General features: G+C 47.3%; 1 protein-coding gene across 1 annotated transcript; it reads right to left on the bottom strand.

Annotated features, from left to right (window-relative positions):
- Nucleotides 1-17,767: 17,767 nt before the first annotated feature.
- Nucleotides 17,768-19,456, bottom strand: Cct8l2 (chaperonin containing TCP1 subunit 8 like 2). Its single transcript, XM_057758475.1, has one exon. It carries the CDS (start codon nt 19,454-19,456, stop codon nt 17,768-17,770), a length of 1,689 nt encoding a protein of 562 aa, XP_057614458.1.
- Nucleotides 19,457-20,277: the final 821 nt, after the last annotated feature.

Here is a 20,277-nt window from a genome sequence, read left to right as displayed (position 1 = left end):
GTGCTGATCTCACAGCCGTGTCTCTGTGTGGCACGCGCTTTGATTTACTTCCTGGTGTTAGGAGTAGGTTAGGCCAGCCATCTGTTCCCTGTTGCCAGTCTCCTGGAGGTCACTGGAAAACATCTTTGAGATCTGGAGACAGAAACACCTGTAGCAGTGATGTCAGCTTTTCCTTTCCTTCACAGAACCCACTCATGAAGTAGACGTGTGAGTTCATGGTATTCTTTTCCTTTTGCCACAATGTAGAGCAGATCCAAGGCTCCTTGCACACTGAGGTGAGCGTTCTCCCACTGAGCTGCACCCCCACTTCTTAGTCTCTCCTCTGGCTTACAAAAAGACATGTTCGCGGAACACTGTTTTTGTCATCTTTCCTTTTAGTTTTTAGCATGTGTTCCCTGGTGAGAAACCAGTCATCTTTGAGCTCCTACGTGTGTTTTGGTTATGTGGATCAGAGCTCATGGCTTACGTGTTAGCCCAAGCCGGCTCAGACAGAACCAGACATGTAACCTAGACTGATTCAACTTCCTGAGTTCTAGGATTACAGATATGGGTCACCATACCCAAGGGTACACAGCAAAAAATATTTATTTTAACATTTATTTATATATTTTGTCTGTATGCAGGCATGTACATATCAAGGCCAGGATTACAGTGTGGGTTCCAAGTTATCAGACTTATTTTTACCCACTGAGCTATCCTGCTGGCCTCTATCTTTCTTTCTTTCTTTCTTTCTTTCTTTCTTTCTTTCTTTCTTTCTTTCTTTCCTTCCTTCCTTCCTTCCTTCCTTCCTTCCTTCTTTCTTTTCTTTTCTTTCTTTCATTCTACTTATTTTGGGACAAGATTTCTCTGTGTAATATCCGTAGCTGTCCTGGAACTAGCTCTGTAGACCAGATTGGCCTCTGATTCACAGAGATCTGCCTGCCTCTGCCTCGGGAGTGCTGGGATTAAAGGTGTGCGCCACCACCACCCAGCCTGGCCCCATTTCTAACTTTGCATATTTAAGAGAATGAAAGGAATTTGTTTTCTTATGCAGTTGGCAATTTTAAAGTGCCACACCACATCGAATCCTTTTTAAAAAGTTAGAAGCTGTGTCTGGTGGCTGAAGCCATTATCCCAGCTATCCAGAAGTTTGCAGCCAGAGTTATCCCAAAAACCTGAGGCCAGCCTGGGCTACAAGCTGAGTTCAATGCCATCAATGGGTATTTGAGAGCTTGTCTCAGAAACAAAACAAAAAAGGCTGGGGATGTAGCTCAGTAGTGCTTACCTAATATTCACAAGACGCTGGGTTAACCCCAGTAACATAAGGGGAAAAAAGATTTTTGCTGAGGTTTTGTTGTATACACCTGTTCTTCTACTAGTGGAGGCAGGAAGACCCACAAGTGCTAGGCCCATCTCGGCTATATTATAAAACCCTGTATTTGTTTGTTCTTTTTTGTTTGTTTGAGAGAAGGTCTTACTATATGTATCCTTGGCTGGCCTGAAACTGGCTATGTACACCAGGCTGGCCCCCAAGCACTGGGATTAAGGGCATTTGCAACTATACCCACTCAGTCTCTGCCTTTAAAAACAAAAACATAGCTGGGCGATGGTGGCGCACGCCTTTAATCCCAGCACTTGGGAGGCAGAGGCAGGTGAATCTCTGTGAGTTCGAGACCAGCCTGGTCTACAGAGCTAGTTCCAGGACAGGCTCCAAAGCCACAGAGAAACCCTGTCTCGAAAAACCAAAAAAAATAAAATAAAATAAAAATAAAAAAATAAAAACAAAAACATAGTATTCTTCTACTGTTAAAGATATGACAAGCCTGGCGGTGGTGGCACACACCTTTAATCCCAGCACTTGGACAGCAGAGGCAGGCAGATCTCTGTGAGTTCAAGGACAGCCTGGTCTACAAGAGCTAGCTAGCTAGCTCCAGGACAGGCTCCAAAACTACAAAAAAACAAAACAAAACAAAACAAAAAAACTGACTTTAAATCGGACTTAAAAAACAAAAAACAAGCCGGGCGGTGGTGGCGCACGCCTTTAATCCCAGCACTTGGGAGGCAGAGGCAGGCGGATCTCTGTGAGTTCGAGACCAGCCTGGTCTACAAGAGCTAGTTCCAGGACAGGCTCCAAAACCACAGAGAAACCTTGTCTCGAAAAACAAAACAAACAAACAAACAAACAAAAAAGATATGACAATTTATCCTAATTTAATGACATGATTTTACTGGGCTTAAGTTTTAAACTTCCTTTACTGCCACTTCCTACTGTAACACCCATGAGCCTAACCCCAGGCCATGATGCAACAGTTCAGACTCACGTTTTCAGTGTTGACTTTGCTTATTGGCAACATCAAGGTTTATTTGTCGAAGGAAATCCCCGTGGTTTTATAGTTGGCATGGTATTAACTGACATTAAAGAGTGACTGGAACACTGCTGAGCACGGACAAGGTTCTGGGTTCCATTCCCAAGAAGGAGATGGAAGAACACAGCCTTCAGTAGAAGACTTCAAAGCCTCGGAATTAGAATCAAGAGGGAGGTGTGACTAGAGAGATGGTTCCTGAGATAAAAGCGCTTGCTGCTCTCCCAAAGGACCCATGTTCAGTTCCCAGCACCCATGCTGCAGCTTCACAACACTGTGTAGTTAATTCCAGCTCCAAGGAAACCCATCCCCTCTTCTGGCTTCAGTGAGTGCCTGCATACAGGTGACATAAACAGAGACATATAAGTAAAGATAATTTTTAAGGTCAGAAATGGTGTTGTACACCTTTAATTCCACCAATACAGAGGCAGAGGACAACATGGTCTACACAGTGAGACCTTGTCACAGAATGGGAATGTGGTCAGTCCCCAGGACCCACAATGGTAAAAGGGGACTCCGACAAATTGTCCTCTAACCTTTATACTCCTACAGTGGCACAGGTCTTCCTCCCAAAAATAATAAAAAATTAAAATTTATATGCTCAAAGGCAGAGGATTCTTAGCACAATTGATTAAAGGCAGGAGCAACGATTCCCTCTGAAAATTAGTTGGTTGTAAAGAATTAGTAATAATGAAAAGATAATAACCACATAATAAAGGCCTGTCTTGTTAGATTTTAATTTTTAAGGTTGAAATTTCATCTCTACTTTTATTGGCAGTATTGTTACAAAGTAATAAATATGAAAGACCCTTCTTCAAATGCAAAGATGCTAATTGAGTAAGCTCATTTTCTACCTTTAATTTAAAAACTATTTTTAGCCAAGTTTAAGATTTATAGAAGTTAATCTCAAGAGGGGCTCCAAGCGAAAACTATATAAAGACAATTTTAAATGTAAAATTGCAAATGTACAAAATTTATATATATACATATTGCAAATAATGTGCTCCCACACTCCCGTCAGGAGGCTAAAAAAACATTTAAATAAAGGTTGGAATTTAAAGGAAAACAAAGTTATTTTACCGATGAGCTTTTTATTTGGTAACGTCTTTTACATTTGATTTTTTTTTTAAATCTAGAGATAGTGAATAGAAATGTTCACAAACTATTCATCGGCTAAAGTACTACGTTCGGACAAAATTGTTTTTAATTTGTCGCTTCGCTGTAGTATTGCAAGGAAGCATTTCGAATAAGTGCAGTATCCCAACGTAGCATTGCAATTCAGCGTCTGTGGCCATGTCACCTTTAAGTGTGTGCAGTTTGGAAGAACAGAGTTGGGCATTGTTAAAACAGTCATGGTGTCGTGTGGGGACGTTCGCATCATCTAAATAGGCGAGTGGGGAGAAGGGTCCCGCCGCGGTCCCCACGGCCGAGAAGCTCTGGGCGAAGAAGCGCAAGGGACGCTGCGTGACAGTGCCCGGGTGTCCGCGCCATTGTGAGGCTGGCGGCGCGGATCTGAAGAAGTATCCCTTCTCCGTGGGGCGGACGATCGTCGTCGCGGGCCCTTCGGCCGAGGTCGGATTCGAGTGGAGGACAGGTGACCGCGGAAGCCCGGATCCTTCCGCGTCAAATAGTGCGCTGTGCGCTTCCGCGAGCCCACGGCCGGCGTCGGAGGCCGCGGATCCGGCTCCCAGCGGATCGGCGCGCGCGGGCCCGCGAGCTAGGCGGCCTCCAGCAGCCGAGAGGTTGGAGCGGGCCTGCGGACGGCAGGTGTCCGCCCCGCCCCCACCGCCGCGGGCAGGAAGAGGAAGCGGAGCGGCTGGGCCCCAGGGCCACCCGCAGGGCCTCGCGGGGCGGGGGCGCCGGAGCTACAAGAGGCGCGTGACCTAGTTCGTCCTGGAGTGGACTTGACAGGTTGTCAGCTTGGCTCCCCGCCCCCACCGCCTTCCGGGTCTGGCTCCTCCCCCACCCTCGCGCTCCCGGGCTCTCCCAGCCATTGGCCTCGCCCAAGCCGCACTCCCTGCCATTGGCTTCACCGCAGCGGCCACGCCCCTACGTAGCTCGCCGCGCCATTGGCCACGCGTTCCCAGGCTGCTCTCTCTACCATTGGCTTCGCCCCAGAGGCCCCGCCCCCAGACTAGCTCGCCCTCCCGTTGGCCTTGCGCCCCACCCCTCGTCTGGCTCGCTCTCCCGTTGGCCCCTCGCGCCGGGCAGCCAGTCTCCTAAGGACCGTCGCGGATCCCAGCTGGTCGTTGTAGTTTGTTCCCGCGGGCGTTAGACGTCTGGGTGGACTTCCCTCCTCCTTTGCCTGCGTCTCGTCCTGCTTTCTGCGGGTTCTGTGAGCCCGGGCCTCGATCCCTGATCCTCGGTCCCCAACTGGGGTGCAGCTGCGATCGCCACTTGCGGATGGATCCCTCCCCGCCCCTTTCTACTCAGTCTCCTTCGTCACCCCACGCCTTCATTCTCTCACATCTTCCCAGCCTCCACTGAGTGGAACAGACCTCAGCGAATCCAGGGAGAGGGAGTGGTTAAATGTTAAATATCAATATAAATATTTTAATTGGTCTTGGTTTTTAAAGGGGGAAATTGAACGAACTAGATGACCCAGATCATTTAAACAGATTAAGAGCATTTTTGTTATTGGTGGTGATTTTTTTTGGGTGGTGTGTGTTGGGTTTGGAGAGGCTTTGTGTGTGTGTGTGTGTGTGTGTTTGTGTGTGTGTGTGTGTGTGAGAGAGAGAGAGAGAGAGAGACAGGTGTGCTCACGAGTGCAGAAGCCAGAAGAGGGCTCCCAGTTCTTTGTAGCTGCTGATTGTGGGCGCTGGGAACTAAACTCAGACCACAGCTGGAGGAGCAAACATCCCTCCACCCTGGGATTTAGTTCCTTTTTATTTATTTTTATTTTATGTACATTGATGTTTTGCCTGCACGTCTGTGTGAGGGTGTCGGATCCCCTGGGACTGGAGTTACACAGTTGAAAGCTGCCATTTGGATACTGGAAATTGAATCCAGGTCTTCTGGAAGAGCAGCCAATGCTCTTAACTCTGAGCCATCTCTTTGGCCCCAGGACTTAGTTCCTAAAGTGCCAAATGAGACTGCAATACCAAATTTCTTAATCCAGAAATATAGGTTGCTTTTCTTGGTAAACAGGCAAATTTCTATTATGTATGCAATATTGGGACTTAAAATTTGCTTGTGTACTTTTTACAATTGAGCCAGCTTAAAACGGTTTTGAGGGTGAAGATAAACTGGTAAAACTGCATACGTGTATTAGCCCTCCAAAAGAAACTTTATTTCAAAAACCTCCTAGTCATGGAGATGCTGCTGAGTCAGAGGGGAATTACAGATTCCAGGCCAGTCAGGGCTACGTATTGAGACCCTGGCTTCCAGGGGTTGTTTTAATCCCCCTCAGGGTAGTGCCTGTAATCCCTGGGGACGGGAGGAGTTCAAGGTTAGTGTGAGCTATTTAAAACCAGCTCAAAAACAAAACTGCTGCTGGGTGTGGTGGCGCACACCTGTAATCCCAGTTCTAGGGAGGCTGAAATAGGAGCGGGAGTTTAAGGCCAGCTGGGGCTACAAGAGACCCTGACCTACATATCCTGTCACTCCCCACACACTAGGAGAGGGAGTAGGGAGGAAGATGCTAGTAACTTTCTCACAATTACTGAAGTAGGAGCTCTTGTGTGCATCCAGGTACGGCTCTATCGGGCTCATTAATTCGTTCCTAATGACAGAAGTGGCTTTTCCAACAGCTGTTCAGGCTGACCCGCAGGGTCCTCGCAGCCCCAGATCCTGGCCCAGCGAGGCTCTGCTCTGTAGGAGCCTGGCTGTGGCTCACCGCCCTCTAGGCTCACTGAACAGCTTTCACGGGCAGTTCCCATCTCGGGAGCTTTGCTCACTGCTTCCCGGCCTGTCTGGAGCAATATTTCTTCAGACTTCTCAGGTAGCTCAGCTCGGGTGACAGCCGTATCTGAAGTAGGTCCTCTCCCTGCCCCCAACCAGGTACTTTCTATCCTCTCCCAGTTACTTCCTTCAAAGCCTGCTGCCCAGTCTGAAGTCTTCTTGTTTACTTAAAATGGCTGGTTCCCCTTCTCCCTCCAAGCTGGGCCCTTTCTGTTTCCTAGGGCAGGTGCTTAACAAATGCTTAATGACTAAACAAATGGATCCATTAGATGTGATCCAGTGAACAAGCAAACTGGCCTTCCTGTTGGACTGGCCCATGGTGTAGACACACCTGTAAATAAGAATTGGGAAAGTGGCTATTCTTGTAAACAGTTTATGATTCTTTAGTTTTCTTACTTTATTTCCTGTTGTTTCTTGATGAGCCGAGTAAGAAGCGAGGTCTGTTGACTCAAGGACACCCTTTTGCCCACTTTGTTTCAAGCTGTGCACAGACTGCAGAGTCTGACCTGGCCCTGGCCCTGGCCCCAGGTGGGCAGATCCTTGGCAGGCAGCCCCTTCCCCCAGGGCAGCTCCGGGCTCTGCTGGATGCTGGTTCCAGTGGGGGAGGGGAAGAAGTCTAGTTCTGAGCGATGGTTCTTGGATCCCAGCTGCAGCCCCAGAGGTGGTTAAGTGTCACCTCGCAGGGCAGGAACACAGAAAAAGAGGCTCTTCTCTCCCTCCCCCTCCAGCACTCTTTCAGGGGCTGGACCTGTCTAGTCTTTCTTTACACACAGGCCACTGCACAGGCTTTGGCTACAAAAGTCTTAGAGTGGCTGCCCCAGACACTAACCTGCCCCAAACATTTTGTGAGCTTGGTGAACTTTGGGTCTCAGTGATTCCACCCATGCCTTTGCGTGTGTTGTCAGTTTCAGAGGTACAGACATGATGCGCTTATTTCCTCACAACTACCAAAGCTGGGTGTGTGGGGGCAAATATCACCACCTAAGTTATGCACCTAGTAATCCTCAGGTAGAGGCAGGCCAGTCGTGAAGTCAAGGCTAGCCTCAGCAGTCACGTGAATTCATGAGACCGCGCGCGCGCGCGCACACGTGTGTGTGTGTGTGTGTGTGTGTGTGTGTGTAAAACAAAAACAAGTAAATCAAAAGAAGAGGGAAAAACAAAACAAAACATCCCAAACAAGAATCCTGGGGGTGGGGGTGGGGCCCTCGGGAAAATCTGGGAAGACTGGGAAGGGGAAACCATGAAAAACCTATTTAAAAAAAAATTCAGCCGGGCATTGGTGGCACATGCCTTTGATCCCAATACTTCAGAGGCAGAGGCAGGTGAATCTCTGAGAATTTGAGGCCAGCCTAGTCTACAACAGTGAGTTCCAAGAGAGCCAGGGTTACACAGAGAAACTCTGTCTGGAAAAACCAAATAGATAATAAAAAATAAAGTCCCTGTGGGCATCCCTTAGGGCCACAGAGAAGCTGCCAGTAGCCATGAAAGCTAAAAGTTTCTGCCCAAGTCTTTGGTCATCAAGTCGCCCCTGACTAGGACAGACCCAGGGCTTCCTGGTGAGCTCTACAAGCACTGCGCGGGAGTACACCTCCTGCTGAGCCGAGTACACCTCCAGCTCAAAGGTGCTGGGCTTCCTGCATTCCAGGCCAGAGTTCCCTAAGCCTGGGGAATGGGAAGTGTAGAGCAAATCACACCCTTGGGCGGGGTAGTGACAGGGTGGGACCTCTGTGCAGGATAACCACGCGGTTCTCTTCCCCCAGGACAGGGAGTCCACTGTGGGGTCTGGATAAGAATTCAGCGCTGGGCTGTCTGTGCCTTGGAGCGCTGCTAGGATAGTGGAATGGGAGAGCTGACAGGTTTTAGCAGAGTTAGCCTGTCACTGACTGGTTCATCTCAGGTTCTTAAACCAGCACCGCTAGCTTTGTAATTTCAAAAGAACCAAACTGGAGAATTTATACAGCTTAGAACTGGAAGGGTTTTGGGAATCACATTGCCCAGTTATTCCTAGAACAGGCTTGGGAACTGACAGCCACCCCCAGCCCACACATTAGTCTCAGTTTTTCTATTAGTGGGGTGAATAATAGTGGTCTTGCGTATTCAGGGTTGGTAGGAGAACTGGATGAGGTCACGCTTATGTTGAGACTTGGGAACATCTTCCTTGTGCTCTTGTTACTGTTGGAATATGGGCAAGAAGGGGAAAGGAACAAGTGCATTCCGCAGTAAGCTTGCCTTGCTGCAAACCAGGGCCTGCACTGGTCTTTGCAGGAGCCATCCATCCAGACGAAGGTGAAGGCAGTGATGCCTGCAGTTGAAGTGTAGCTCCGGGTGTCCCCACCTTACAGTAAGGAAGGCTCTTAGGATGAGAGTTGGTTTAACAGTTAGCTACACATCAAGGCTCTCTCTCTCTGGGCACGTGGTTTGGGAGAACATGTCCCTCTCAGGAAAAGATTGCCTGTTTCAGGGTAATTCGTGCTTTGCCCTCTTGGGCTAGTTTAAGTCTTCTAGAAAGAGTTACCAAAAAGATTGTCCCTTGAGAGATCTGTGAGGGGACTGCCTATGCATGGTAGAAAAAGCTGAAGAGGGCTAGAGGAACCAGGGAACTCTGGGGTATCCTCTGCCCCAACCCCTCTGCCACTCGGATGGCCAAGGGGTGTGACTCTAAGGTGCTTTGGGACTTGAGACTTGAGTGTGAGTCTATCCTCAGTTCATCATGGCCTAGCCTAGGGTACACCTCCAACTAGATGGACCTGGGTGGAGGACCAGAGTGACCCTTATCACCTCTAGAGCCTTGAACTTACTTCACTTGTGAGAAAAGAGACAACTGGTCTGGAAAGCTTTTGTGAGAACCTTTGAGATCTAACTGGAAACCACAGAAATGGTGCGGCTGGCTAACACTAAGTTGATTAATTTCAAGGTTCCCTTGAGGAACCCGTACTCACACTACCACGTGTGTCTCTGCACGCTCCCTTAAATCTCCCTGGGGAGCACATGCCCGCTTGGTTCTCTGCCTGCCTGGCCTCCTTCTGTCCTTGTGCATTCCTTTCCCTAACCCTCATACTCAAAATATTTATATAGCCACACTTTTAATCCCACTACTCTGGAGGGAGAGGCAGGCGGATCTCTGACTTTGGGGCCAGCCTGGTCTACATAGTGACATACTGAGTTCCAGGATGGCCAGAGCTATTACACTACACACACACACACACACACACACACACACACCACAAAACAAACAAACAAACCTTGGAAAACTAGAGAGAAAAAAAGCAGTTGCTATTCTAGGGCCCAGGTTCAGATCCCAGTACACAAGTGGCAGCTCACAACAGTCTATGACTCCACATTCAGGGGATCTGATGCCCTCTTCTGATCTACACAGACTCTTCACAAGTGTGATATACATACATACGCGCAGGAAAAACACTCATACATATAAAATAATTCATTATTTTTTTACAGATTTTGGGACTGGAGAGGTGACTTAGTGGTTAGGAGCATCTGCTGTTCTTCCAGAGGACCCAAGTTCTGTTCCCAGCACCCACATTGTCTATCACCACCATCTATAACTCCAGTTCCGAGGGACCCAACATAGTAAGTTCCAGAACAGCCAGGACTATGTAGAAAGACCCTTTCTCAAAAAAAAAAAAAAAAAAAATTAAATTGTTCTGTGTTTTTATTTGTGTTTGTGGGTGCCAGTGATGGTCAGAAGAGGCCCTCTTCGCCCTCGAGCAGGAGTCACAGGCAGATGTGAGCTACCCAGAGCAGGTGTTGGCAACAGAACTTGAGTTCTCTGAAAGAACAGCAAGCAATCTTTCCCGAACCATCTGCATTAAAAATGTCTGTAATAATGTCTCCTACTCTGCTGCAAAACAATAGGCCTGGATTTCTTTTCTGTGTAAAAGTCACAGATCCCAGTTTGGCCTGAGTCACAGCCTGTGGGAGATGAAGGGACCCTCAGGCTGTCGAGAGTGACAGTCTCTCGCTTCTGACAAGTCCAGTGGAAGGACAGGCTGAGTTGTAGGCCAGTTCTGCTTCCTGCCATAGATGTGACTATTTTCAGATTCCATATAACTTCATGATGTTCCCAAAGGACCCAGGACACTGCGCATTCAATCGGCGGACAGTCTGTAGCCTGTCAGTCACTAAGTCACCATGGCAAACGGCAGCATGGGGCCCTACTTTTCCAACCATCCTCCATTTAAGTTTTTATTTTCTTCCCACCCTCCTTCCTTTCTTCCTTCCCTTCTTTCCTTTTATACTTTCTTGCTATTTTTTTTTAAAATTTATTCATTTGTGCCAGGCAATGGTGCCACACATCTTTGATATCAGCATTTGGGAGGCAGAGGCAGGCAGATCTCCAGACTACCTCAGTGCTTCTTCTCCAGGAGATTTTTTGAAAGCCGTCTGGAGCACCAGGCGGTGGTGGCACACGCCTTTAATCCTAGCACTCAGGAGGCAGAGGCAGGTGGATCTCTGTGAGTTCGAGGCCAGCCTGGGCTACAAAAGCTAATTCCAAGACAGGCTCCAAAGCTACAGAGAAATCCTGTCTCGAAAAACCAAAAAAGAAAAAAACAAAACCAAACCGTCTGAAGCTAGTCAAGTAGCCTGCACTGGGTTACATGTAGAATTATAAGCTTTTTTTTTTTATTAGGTAGATTGTATGTGTGTGTGTTTGTGTGTGTGTGTGTTGTGCAGACTGTCACAATCTCTGTAAGTTCATATGAGATTCTTCCCTGTTGTCTGAAAAATGCTGTTTCCTTAAATCTATTTTTTTTTTTCTTAAACATAGGGTCTGAGAGTCAAAGTCGGGATCTCATGCTGACCAGGGTAACCCTCTACTGACTAAGCTATCTTCTCAGTCCTAACACTTTTTTTTTTAAGTTCTTTGAGAGTTTCATACAACATATTTTTGTTTGTTTGTTTGAGACAAGGTTTCTCTGTGTAACAGCTCTATCTGACCTGGAACTCGCTTTGTAGACCAGGATAGCCTAGAACTCATAGAGATCCAACTGCCTCTGCCTCCTGAGTTCTGGGATTAAAGGCGTGCGCCACCACCCCTGACCACTATTCTTTTTTTTTTTAATCCTTCAAGATCAATTTATGCTGCCCCAATAATCTTGTCTGTGTGGTTTTTCCACTTCAGAGTGGTCAACTTATCAGGGGTTATACTCTTAGAGAAAACTGTTGCTCCCTATCCCACAAGCTAACAATCACCAGCACCTCTTCAGCTAGGGGTGGGGTTTTGTGCCCATCTCACCTTTGGATGCTGGGATTTGGTCTAGCCTGGGCTTCCACAGATCTTGTGCAAGCTGTTACAGCCACTGTGGTGAGTTCCTATGGGCAGCTGTCCTAGCGTGTCCAGAAAATACTGTTTCCTTGTGTTCAGGGTGAGTCTGCTCCCCTCTTCCCCATCTCTCCAGGCAGCTTAGGCAGTCGCTACTCTGTGGAGGTCACAGACACTGGCCTGCCCACCCTAATTGCCTCAGCCTGGTCTCTGCAGTGGCTGGAGTATCTCTAGCTCTCACGCTCGTTCTACCCCCTTCTGCAATATATCTGTTCCTTTTAGGGCTGAGTGCTTTGCAGTCTCTTATTTTCTGCAGCTTGGCCAGTTGTAGGTCACTGTGTTCATCACCATCTGCTTTTCAGAGGACAACTGAGAGATTCATTGATCTATGAGTGTAATGGCGATTCATCAGGAATTGGTTTTTGTTTGTTTGTTTGTTTGTTTTTCGAGACAGGGTTTCTCTGTAGTTTTGGAGCCTGTCCTGGAACTCCCTTTGTAGACCAGGCTGGCCTCGAACTCACAGAGATCCGCCTGCCTCTGCCTCCCGAGTGCTGGGATTAAAGGCGTGCGCCACCAACGCCCGGCTCAGAAATTGGTTTTAAACTATGTCAGGAAAGCAGGATAGCAGTAGCTTCTACCGTAAGACCTAGAACTTGTCCAGTCACAGATTCTTAACCATGTAACGGTACCAAATGTGTTTCATCTTGTGGAACTGGACAAATTCAATCAGAAACTGGTTGATTACTCCCATGATTTGCTTATTTAATCTCATCTAAATATCTATCTATCTAGATATCTATCTTCTAGATAGGTATTTTTGAGGCCTGGAACTTGCTATGTATATCAAGCTGGAATTCACAAATCCACAGAGAGCATGTCCAGCATTTAGGCAAGTATTTTTTTTTATTTGTTTAATAATTTAATTTGGGTTTTTTTTTTTTGGTACATTGGTATTTTACCTGCATGTATGTCTGTGTGAAAGTATCAGATCCCCTGGAACAGGAGTTATAGACAGTTATAAGCTGCCATGTAGGTGCTGGGAATTGAACCTGGGATCTCTGGAAGAGCAGGCAGTGCTCTTAACCCCTGAGACATCTCTCCAGCCCCATAGACAAGTATTCTTTTTTTTTTTTTTTTTTTTTTTTTGGTTTTTCGAGACAGGGTTTCTCTGTGGTTTTGGAGCCTGTCCTGGAACTAGCTCTTGTAGACCAGGCTGGTCTCGAACTCACAGAGATCCGCCTGCCTCTGCCTCCCAAGTGCTGGGATTAAAGGCGTGCGCCACCACCGCCCGGCTATAGACAAGTATTCTTAACAACTGAGTTATATGCTTTCTGCAGCCCTGTTCTTTTGAATTCTGTCTTTGTCAATCCCTTGACCTATACTCCAAGAGTGTTTAGCCTGCAAGGATAGGCAAAGGATGCTGGAAAGGAGCCCTTCTGTGGTAAGGAGGTCCTCTTGGGAAGGGACAGGTCAGCCTCTGCCTCTTCCATGTTAGAGTGTGCTGTTTTCATTCTCTCTCCACCCCATCCCCTACCTCCCCCCACCCCTGGTTTAGAATGCACGACGTTTTTCTTCATGCCTGCAAGGATTTTGTGGAGGGAGGTTTGGAGACAACACTTCCACTACCAAACTGGGCTGCCATCCCCAGGTCAGCCTCCTGTCCCCCTCCTTTTCTCCTAATTTCATCCTTGTCCTGTTTTTTTTTTTTCTTTCTTTCTTTCTTTCTTTCTTTCTTTCTTTCTTTCTTTCTTTCTTTCTTTCTTTCTTTCTTTCTTTCTTTCTGGTTTTTCGAGACAGGGTTTCTCTGTAGCTTTGGAGCCTGTCCTGGAACTAGCTCTTGTAGGCCAGGCTGGCCTCGAACTCACAGAGATCCGCCTGTCTCTGCCTCCCGAGTGCTGGGATTAAAGGCGTGAGCCACCACAGCCTAGCCTTGTTCTGTTTTTCTGCATCTCCTCCTCTACTTTTAGCTGAGGACACCAACTCACAGAGTGCAGCCATGAGAGTGACACAGGGAAGGACCTGGGAAAGAGGCAGGTCCAGGGGAATGTGGATAAGCCCCAGGCGTTGCCACTTCTGGGATGGAAGAGAAGTGAATGCCAGAAGAGGACAGTGGAGCCAACCAGAAGTCAAGGCCTAAGAACTGAGGTCTGGCAAGGGGACCTCCATTCTATACCTCCAGAAACAGGTGGGGATCTGCCAAACTGAGGTGAAGCTCTGGTCATCTTCTGGTCCACTGCGAGTAGAAGACAAGCTGAGTCCTATGTTGGGCATTGACGCAGACACAAGGACCTTTGCTACTGTAACTCTAGGATGATACGGACACAGGGATGCGACATTGCTGCCCAGGTCAATGCTTGCTTCTCAAGCTGTAAGCTGCCCATCGGTCCTACAGGTTGACAAAGGGGACAAATCAGTCCTCGATGGTAACGGATGCTCACACTGCTGGTTCTCAGATCAAGCACGAAGTATAGAGAGCTCAAGGGGCAAGCAGCCAGATGGAGATGGCCATCAGCCCAGGCTAAAAGAATCTGAGATACACGGGGGCATTGCCAGGGTGTAGGAAGCTACTGCATTTGCCCAGCCTGCACACGGATCTGGGGTCCATCCCAAGAGCCTTAAGTGGACGTGGGGAGTGGAAGGAGGGCTAGATCTTAGAAACAAGCATTTTTTGCACGCTGCTCTCCTCCGTTCAGACCCTCTTCCTTGAACCCTGTCTGTAGCTATCTGACTCGCCACCACCTTTGCTGTTCTGTGACATAACCTTCCCTTGGGGAAATTTGTGTTCTTTTGACTTTACCAACTCTGGATTCCAGAAGATTCATGGCCTTACGTGGTGCTATATGTATGTGATCCCACTTGTTGGAGTCTTAGAATTATAACTAAATTGAGGAGCTATCTATCTTCATATTGTTACAAACTAATCATAGCTAGAACTCTCGTTGTAGACCATGCTGGCCTCAAACTCACAGAAATCCATCTGCTTCTGCCTCCCAAGTGCTGGGATTAAAAGTGTGCACCACCACTGACTGGCAGACCTTTTTTTTTTTTTTTTAAAGTTTTCACTCATTTTTATGTGCACTGACTGGTGTCATGCCTGCTTGTATATCTGTGTGAGGGTGTCAGAACCTCTAGAATTGGAATTACAGGCAGGCGTGTGCTGCCATGTGGGTGCTGGGAATAGAATTTGGGTCCTCTGGAAGAATAGCTAGTGCTCTTAACCACTAAGCCATCTTTCTGGCCCTGGCTTTTGTTTTTTAAACAATCATTGTGTGTATGTGTACTTGCTTGTGTGCCATTGCAAGTACATGGTGCTGGAGGGGCAGTTTGTGGGAGTCGATTCTCTCCCTCATCCGGTGGGTGTTAAGGCTGGAACTCATGTCATTAGACAGAAAGCATCTTCACTTGCTGAACCATCTCACTGGTCCAAATAATGTCTTTTATTTGATTAAATCAAAGCAGCTCACTCTTTAGTCCCAGCACTGTGGAGGCAGAGGCTGACAGTGATCTGAGAGCTCAAGGCTAGCCTGGTCTACAAAGCTAGTTCTAAGACAGGCAGGGTTACACAGAGAAGCCGTCTTGAGAACAAAATAAAACAAAGCAAAACAATTGTATGAAATAAATAGATTGGGGGCTGGAGAGATGGCTCAGTGGTTAAGAGCATTGCCTGTTCTTCCAAAGGTCCTGAGTTCAGATCCTGGCAACCACATGGTGGCTCACAACCATCTATATAATGAGGTCTGGTGACCTCTTCTGGCCTGCAGACAGAATATTGTATACATAATAAATAAAATATTTTTTTTAAAAAAAGAAAAAATATATTTTAAATTTAAAAAAAATAAGAAAGAAATAAAATAAAAACAAAGAGAAGAAGGACAAGGAAATTCCTAGCCTTGGCATTGTAGCTCAGGTCTATAATTCCTAGCACTAGGGAGACTGAGGTAGGGGGATCAGTTAAACTAGCCTGGGCTACATAGTAAGTTGAGCCACAAAATAAAAACTTGTATTGAAACAAACAAACAAACAAACAAAAAACCTAAAGACAAATAGCAATAGTTTAATTTTTATTTATTTTTATTATTTTGAGACAGGGTCTCATCTAGCCCTGAATGGCCTAGAACTTACTATGTAGACTAGGTTGGCTTTAAAACTCACAGAGAGCCGGGCGGTGGTGGTGCACGCCTTTAATCCCAGCACTCGGGAGGCGGAGGCAGGCGGATTTCTGTGAGTTCGAGACCAGCCTGGTCTACAAGAGCTAGTTCCAGGACAGGCTCCAAAACCACAGAGAAACCCACCCTGTCTCGAAAAACCAAAAAAAAAAAAAAAAAAACAAAAAACCAAAAAAAAGAAAAGAAAAAGGAAAAGGAAAACTCACAGAGATCTGCCTGCCTCTACCTCTGTACTGCTGGGATTAAACTGTTATGCTACCAGGCATTCCTGAAATATTTTAATTAAAGGAAACTCTTTGAGATAGGGTTTCATGTGGCACAAGCTAGCCTCAAACTACTAGTACAGGTTCTCGATTTGAAATTGTTAGAACTGGGTCTTTGCATCTGCTGTTCTGCAGAAACAGGTGTGATGGAGAGAAACAGGAAATAGAAAAGTCAGGAATTGGAATGAAACTCTTACTAAAAAAAACCTCTTTCTATCTCCATCTTTCCCTCTCTTCTTATACAGCCGATGCTGTCCTCAAACTTAATGGTATTGCCGGGCGGTGGTGGCGCACGCCTTTAATCCCAGCACTTGGGAGGCAGAGGTAGGCGGATCTCTGTGAGTTCGAGACCAGCCTGGTCTACAAGAGCTAGTTCCAGGACAGGCTCCAAAGCCACAGAGAAACCCTGTCTCGAAAAACCAAAAAAAACAAAACAACAAAAAAAAAAACTTAATGGTATTACTGACCTTAATAAACTTGTGATCTTCCTGTCTCTAAGCCCACGTCTAGAATTCCAGGTGTGTGTGTGGTGCTGGGGCTTAGGCTTTTATGAATGTTAGGCAAGCATGCTGCCAACTGAGTTAAGTCCCCATCCCTAGTGTTTTGAGACAGGGTCTTATTTATATAGCCCAAACTGACCTCAAATTCACTGTGCGTCACCTTGAACTGCGCATCCTTCTGCATCCATCTCCCCCAGACCTGCACCACCATACCCATCTTTATGTTGTTCTACACTCTACCTTCATGTGCTGGAGAGATGGCCCAGTGGTTGACAGCACTTGCTACTCTTCCAAAGGACCTGAGTTCCATTCTCAGCACTCACATAGACCCTCACAAGTGCCTGTAACTTCAGCTCCAGGGAATCTCACACATCTTCGGACCTCTGTGGGTGCCTCTTGCACACACATGAAAATACTCATACCAGGGATGGAGAGATGGCTCAGTGGTTAAGAGCATTACCTGCTCTTCCAAAGGTCCTGAGTTCAATTCCCAGCAACCACATGGTGGCTCACAACCATCTGTAATGGGGTCTGGTGACCTCTTCTGGCCTTCAGGCATATACACATACATAACATTGTACACATAATACATAAATATATATATATATATATATATATATATATATATATATATATATATATATATATTTTTTTGGTTTTTCGAGACAGGGTTTCTCTGTGGTTTTAGAGCCTGTCCTGGAACTAGCTCTTGTAGACCAGGCTGGTCTCGAACTCACAGAGATCCACCTGCCTCTGCCTCCCGAGTGCTGGGATTACATAAATAAATATTAAAAAAAAATACTCATACCACACATCAACACCCACCCCCCAACCACACACACATACAAATAAATCCTTTAAAAGGTTAGAAACAACCAGGCAGTAGTGGCACATGCCTTTAATCCCAGCAGAGGCAGAGGCAGAGACAGGCAGGTCTCTGTGAGTTTAAGGCCAGCCTGGTCTACAGAGACAGAGTGAGTTCCAGGACAGCCAGTGCTACACAGAGAAATCCTGTCTTGAAAAACGAAAAGGTTAGAAACTGGCTCTGGTGAGCACGTTGGCACACATTTTAGTAGTTAGAGTCCAACCTGGTCTACAAATTGAATTACAGGACAGAGGACAGTCAGGGCTTTTACTGAGAGAAACTCTATTGGAAAAACCAAACCAAACCAACCAAACAAACAAACAAAAAAACCCCAGCAAAAACGAACTGGCTCTAGAAGCCACAGATGTGAAGGAAAGAAATAAGGGAAAACATCAGTATTTTGGAGGTTACTATCCAATCTTGACAATCCTTACTTTATTTAGCATGTTGCTATACGTATTTTGCAAAAAATTTTTCTCTCAGGGGTGAGGACTGCTTTGCCTGCCAGGTGGGTCTTGTAGTCTGCTGGTGGACAGGAGTCTTCTCGGCCACTATGATCTCGTCTACCGTCACCAGCTGCTGTACCAGCTCAGAGACTGCCTGCAGTCCTCGGGCTTTGCTCTTCAGTATGTCCCATATCCCTTCCTGGGCCACGTTTATTATCCCGTCTGTTCCCACTCCAGTGAGGAAGTTCCCAGTTTGGTGAATTCCACTCATTTCTGCCATCACACATTGGGCAGCTAAGCCTGCATTCTCTGCCAAGGTTTTAGGCAGAGAGCTCAGGGCATGGGCAAATGCTAGAAAGACCAGACCGTTGGGGCCTGCCAGTCGGCTTCCTTTGTCCGACAACATTTTTGCCAGAGCCATTTCTGTGGCCCCAGCTCCTGGTAGCACTCTGGGATCTTGACATAACTGTGAAAATGCGTCAATGCCGTAGTAGACAGCCTGCTCTGCACCCCGAAGTCCCTGGATGGTGGGCCCCCTAAGGACTAAAGTGAGAGAAGGTGTATTCTCATGCTCCCACTCAAACACCACCGCCACACTGCCTTGCAGCTCCTTCCTGTAAACCTTCTGACACTTCCCAGGCTCCAGGGGAGGAAGCAGCCGAGTCAGCAGAGGAGTGCCCATCGTCTCACTCAGGTAGACCATATCCTTTCGTGACTTGGCCTGAATCACCATGATGCCACAATTGTTAGCCTGGACCACCATCTTCTCATTAACTTCCCCCCAGACCACTGCCACATTAATGTCCATAACGGCCAGCTGGGCTATTTCCTTTTCCACTTGTTCGGTTTCTTTCCGAAATCTCAGTAGTTCTTCAGGGTTGGAGAGACGGGGCGTGGCCAGTGAATATGGATTTGTAGGACCAAAGGGGCAAATGAACAGGGCCACCCTGGCATCAGCTGGCACCTCGGTCGTTTCTCCACAGGGTTTCCCACATATTGCTAACCCTGGGAGAATGCGGGAATCCATCAGCGTGCCCCCCTCCAGCATACACACGCCAATACGCTCAGGCTTGAAGGTGCCATTTGGCTCTCTGGTAACCCAACACACATGAGCCACAAGCTTGGTTAAATACTCTGTGTTGGACAGGGTATGGGTGTTTATCACAGAATAGAGGGCCCATGATGGGTCTTCCAAAGGCCCTAGAGAGCGAATGGCCAGGGAAGGTAGAGCGGTCAGGACTTCTGCTGTGGCCGTGGCCAAGCTCTCCCGGAGCTGGTTTCGAGCTAAGCCAGCCCACAAAAGGTACTGGGCCTGCTCTAGTAAGGCTTCGGTCAGGAGAACTACAAAGGTTGTGCCATCCCCAGTGTTCTCTGCCTGTATTTGGGCTACTTCTCGGACAAACTGGGCAGCTGGGTGCTCCAGTTCCAGCGCTCGAAGGATGACAGCCGCATGACCTGTACAAACTGTTTCTCCCTTAGCAGTCACCAGGAACTTCTGCCGCCCATAGGGGCCATAACAAGGCCGGACGATACTAGCTAGGGTCTGAGCTGCAGCTGTGGCCCTCAGTAGGCATGACCGTTCCTCTCCTAGAGACTCGTTTTTTTTCTCCAGGCTTGGCCCCAGCCTCTGAGGCAATTGGAGGGTTGATGAGACTTGGCTTGGCTTGGACTGCGATGGTGGGGAGACCGCCATGGGTTAGACGCTAAGCATTCCAGGCACTCTAGGAAAAGCAGTAGGTTCACCCTTGACCTCTAGCTTTGACGCTGCTCCGGAAGCCAAAGGCACATCACCTGTTGCAGGCAGACGCCAGCTGGAAAGAAATCTCCCCTTTGCATCCGAGGACGAGGTGCAGAGAGCTCTGTTCTAGACTGGTCTCCAAAGCTGAGTCTGCGCAAAAGCAGGCTCCTAGGCCCTCTGACCAGCGTGAGCTAAACTGTGCCTTTGATGAAATCACAAAGTAGCAAATGGAAGCGGAGACAGGGAATGAAGTCATAAAGGGACAGTTACCACGAGGAGACCCTGACAGCAGGGAACAAAAGCAAGCAATCCAAATACCTCTGGTGTTGAAATTCCTAATGAGGTCTCCCTGGCTGTCTTTGCTGATTTTGAGAGGGAACCAAGGCTGGGGGTGTTCTATGTAGCACCAAAAACAAAAACAGAAGTAATAATAAAATATGACACACAATTAGCCTTGTGGTTTATTTCTGTAACCCCAGCACTTGGAGGCTGAGACAGCACAGTCACAAGGTCCATGCCCGCCTAGGCTATAAGATGAGAATGCCTCAAAAAGCAAACAGAATAAAAACAAAGACCAACAGCAGAAGACCCTAAACAAATGCAAACCTAACCTGACAGAGCCTCATTCTCGTACCCAGAAGGCAGGGACAAGAGAATTGCCACCAGTTTGAGGATAGCCTGGTAACTACATAAGGGGTCTAGGATATCCAAAGCTAGGTTGTGAGACCTTGTCTCAACAAACAAAACAAACACCTGGCTGGAGTGTGGTGGTACAC

This window comes from Chionomys nivalis, chromosome 1 (assembly GCF_950005125.1).
Source record: "Chionomys nivalis chromosome 1, mChiNiv1.1, whole genome shotgun sequence".
In the NCBI taxonomy this organism is placed as follows: Eukaryota; Metazoa; Chordata; class Mammalia; order Rodentia; family Cricetidae; genus Chionomys; species Chionomys nivalis.
Note: the sequence above shows the minus strand (reverse complement) of the source record. Positions and strands in the feature narration are given on the sequence as shown.

Bases quoted from the DNA above. Each gene is read 5' to 3' on its own strand.
- Cct8l2 (XM_057758475.1), bottom strand. From the start codon at position 19,456: ATGGCGGTCTCCCCACCATCGCAGTCCAAGCCAAGCCAAGTCTCATCA.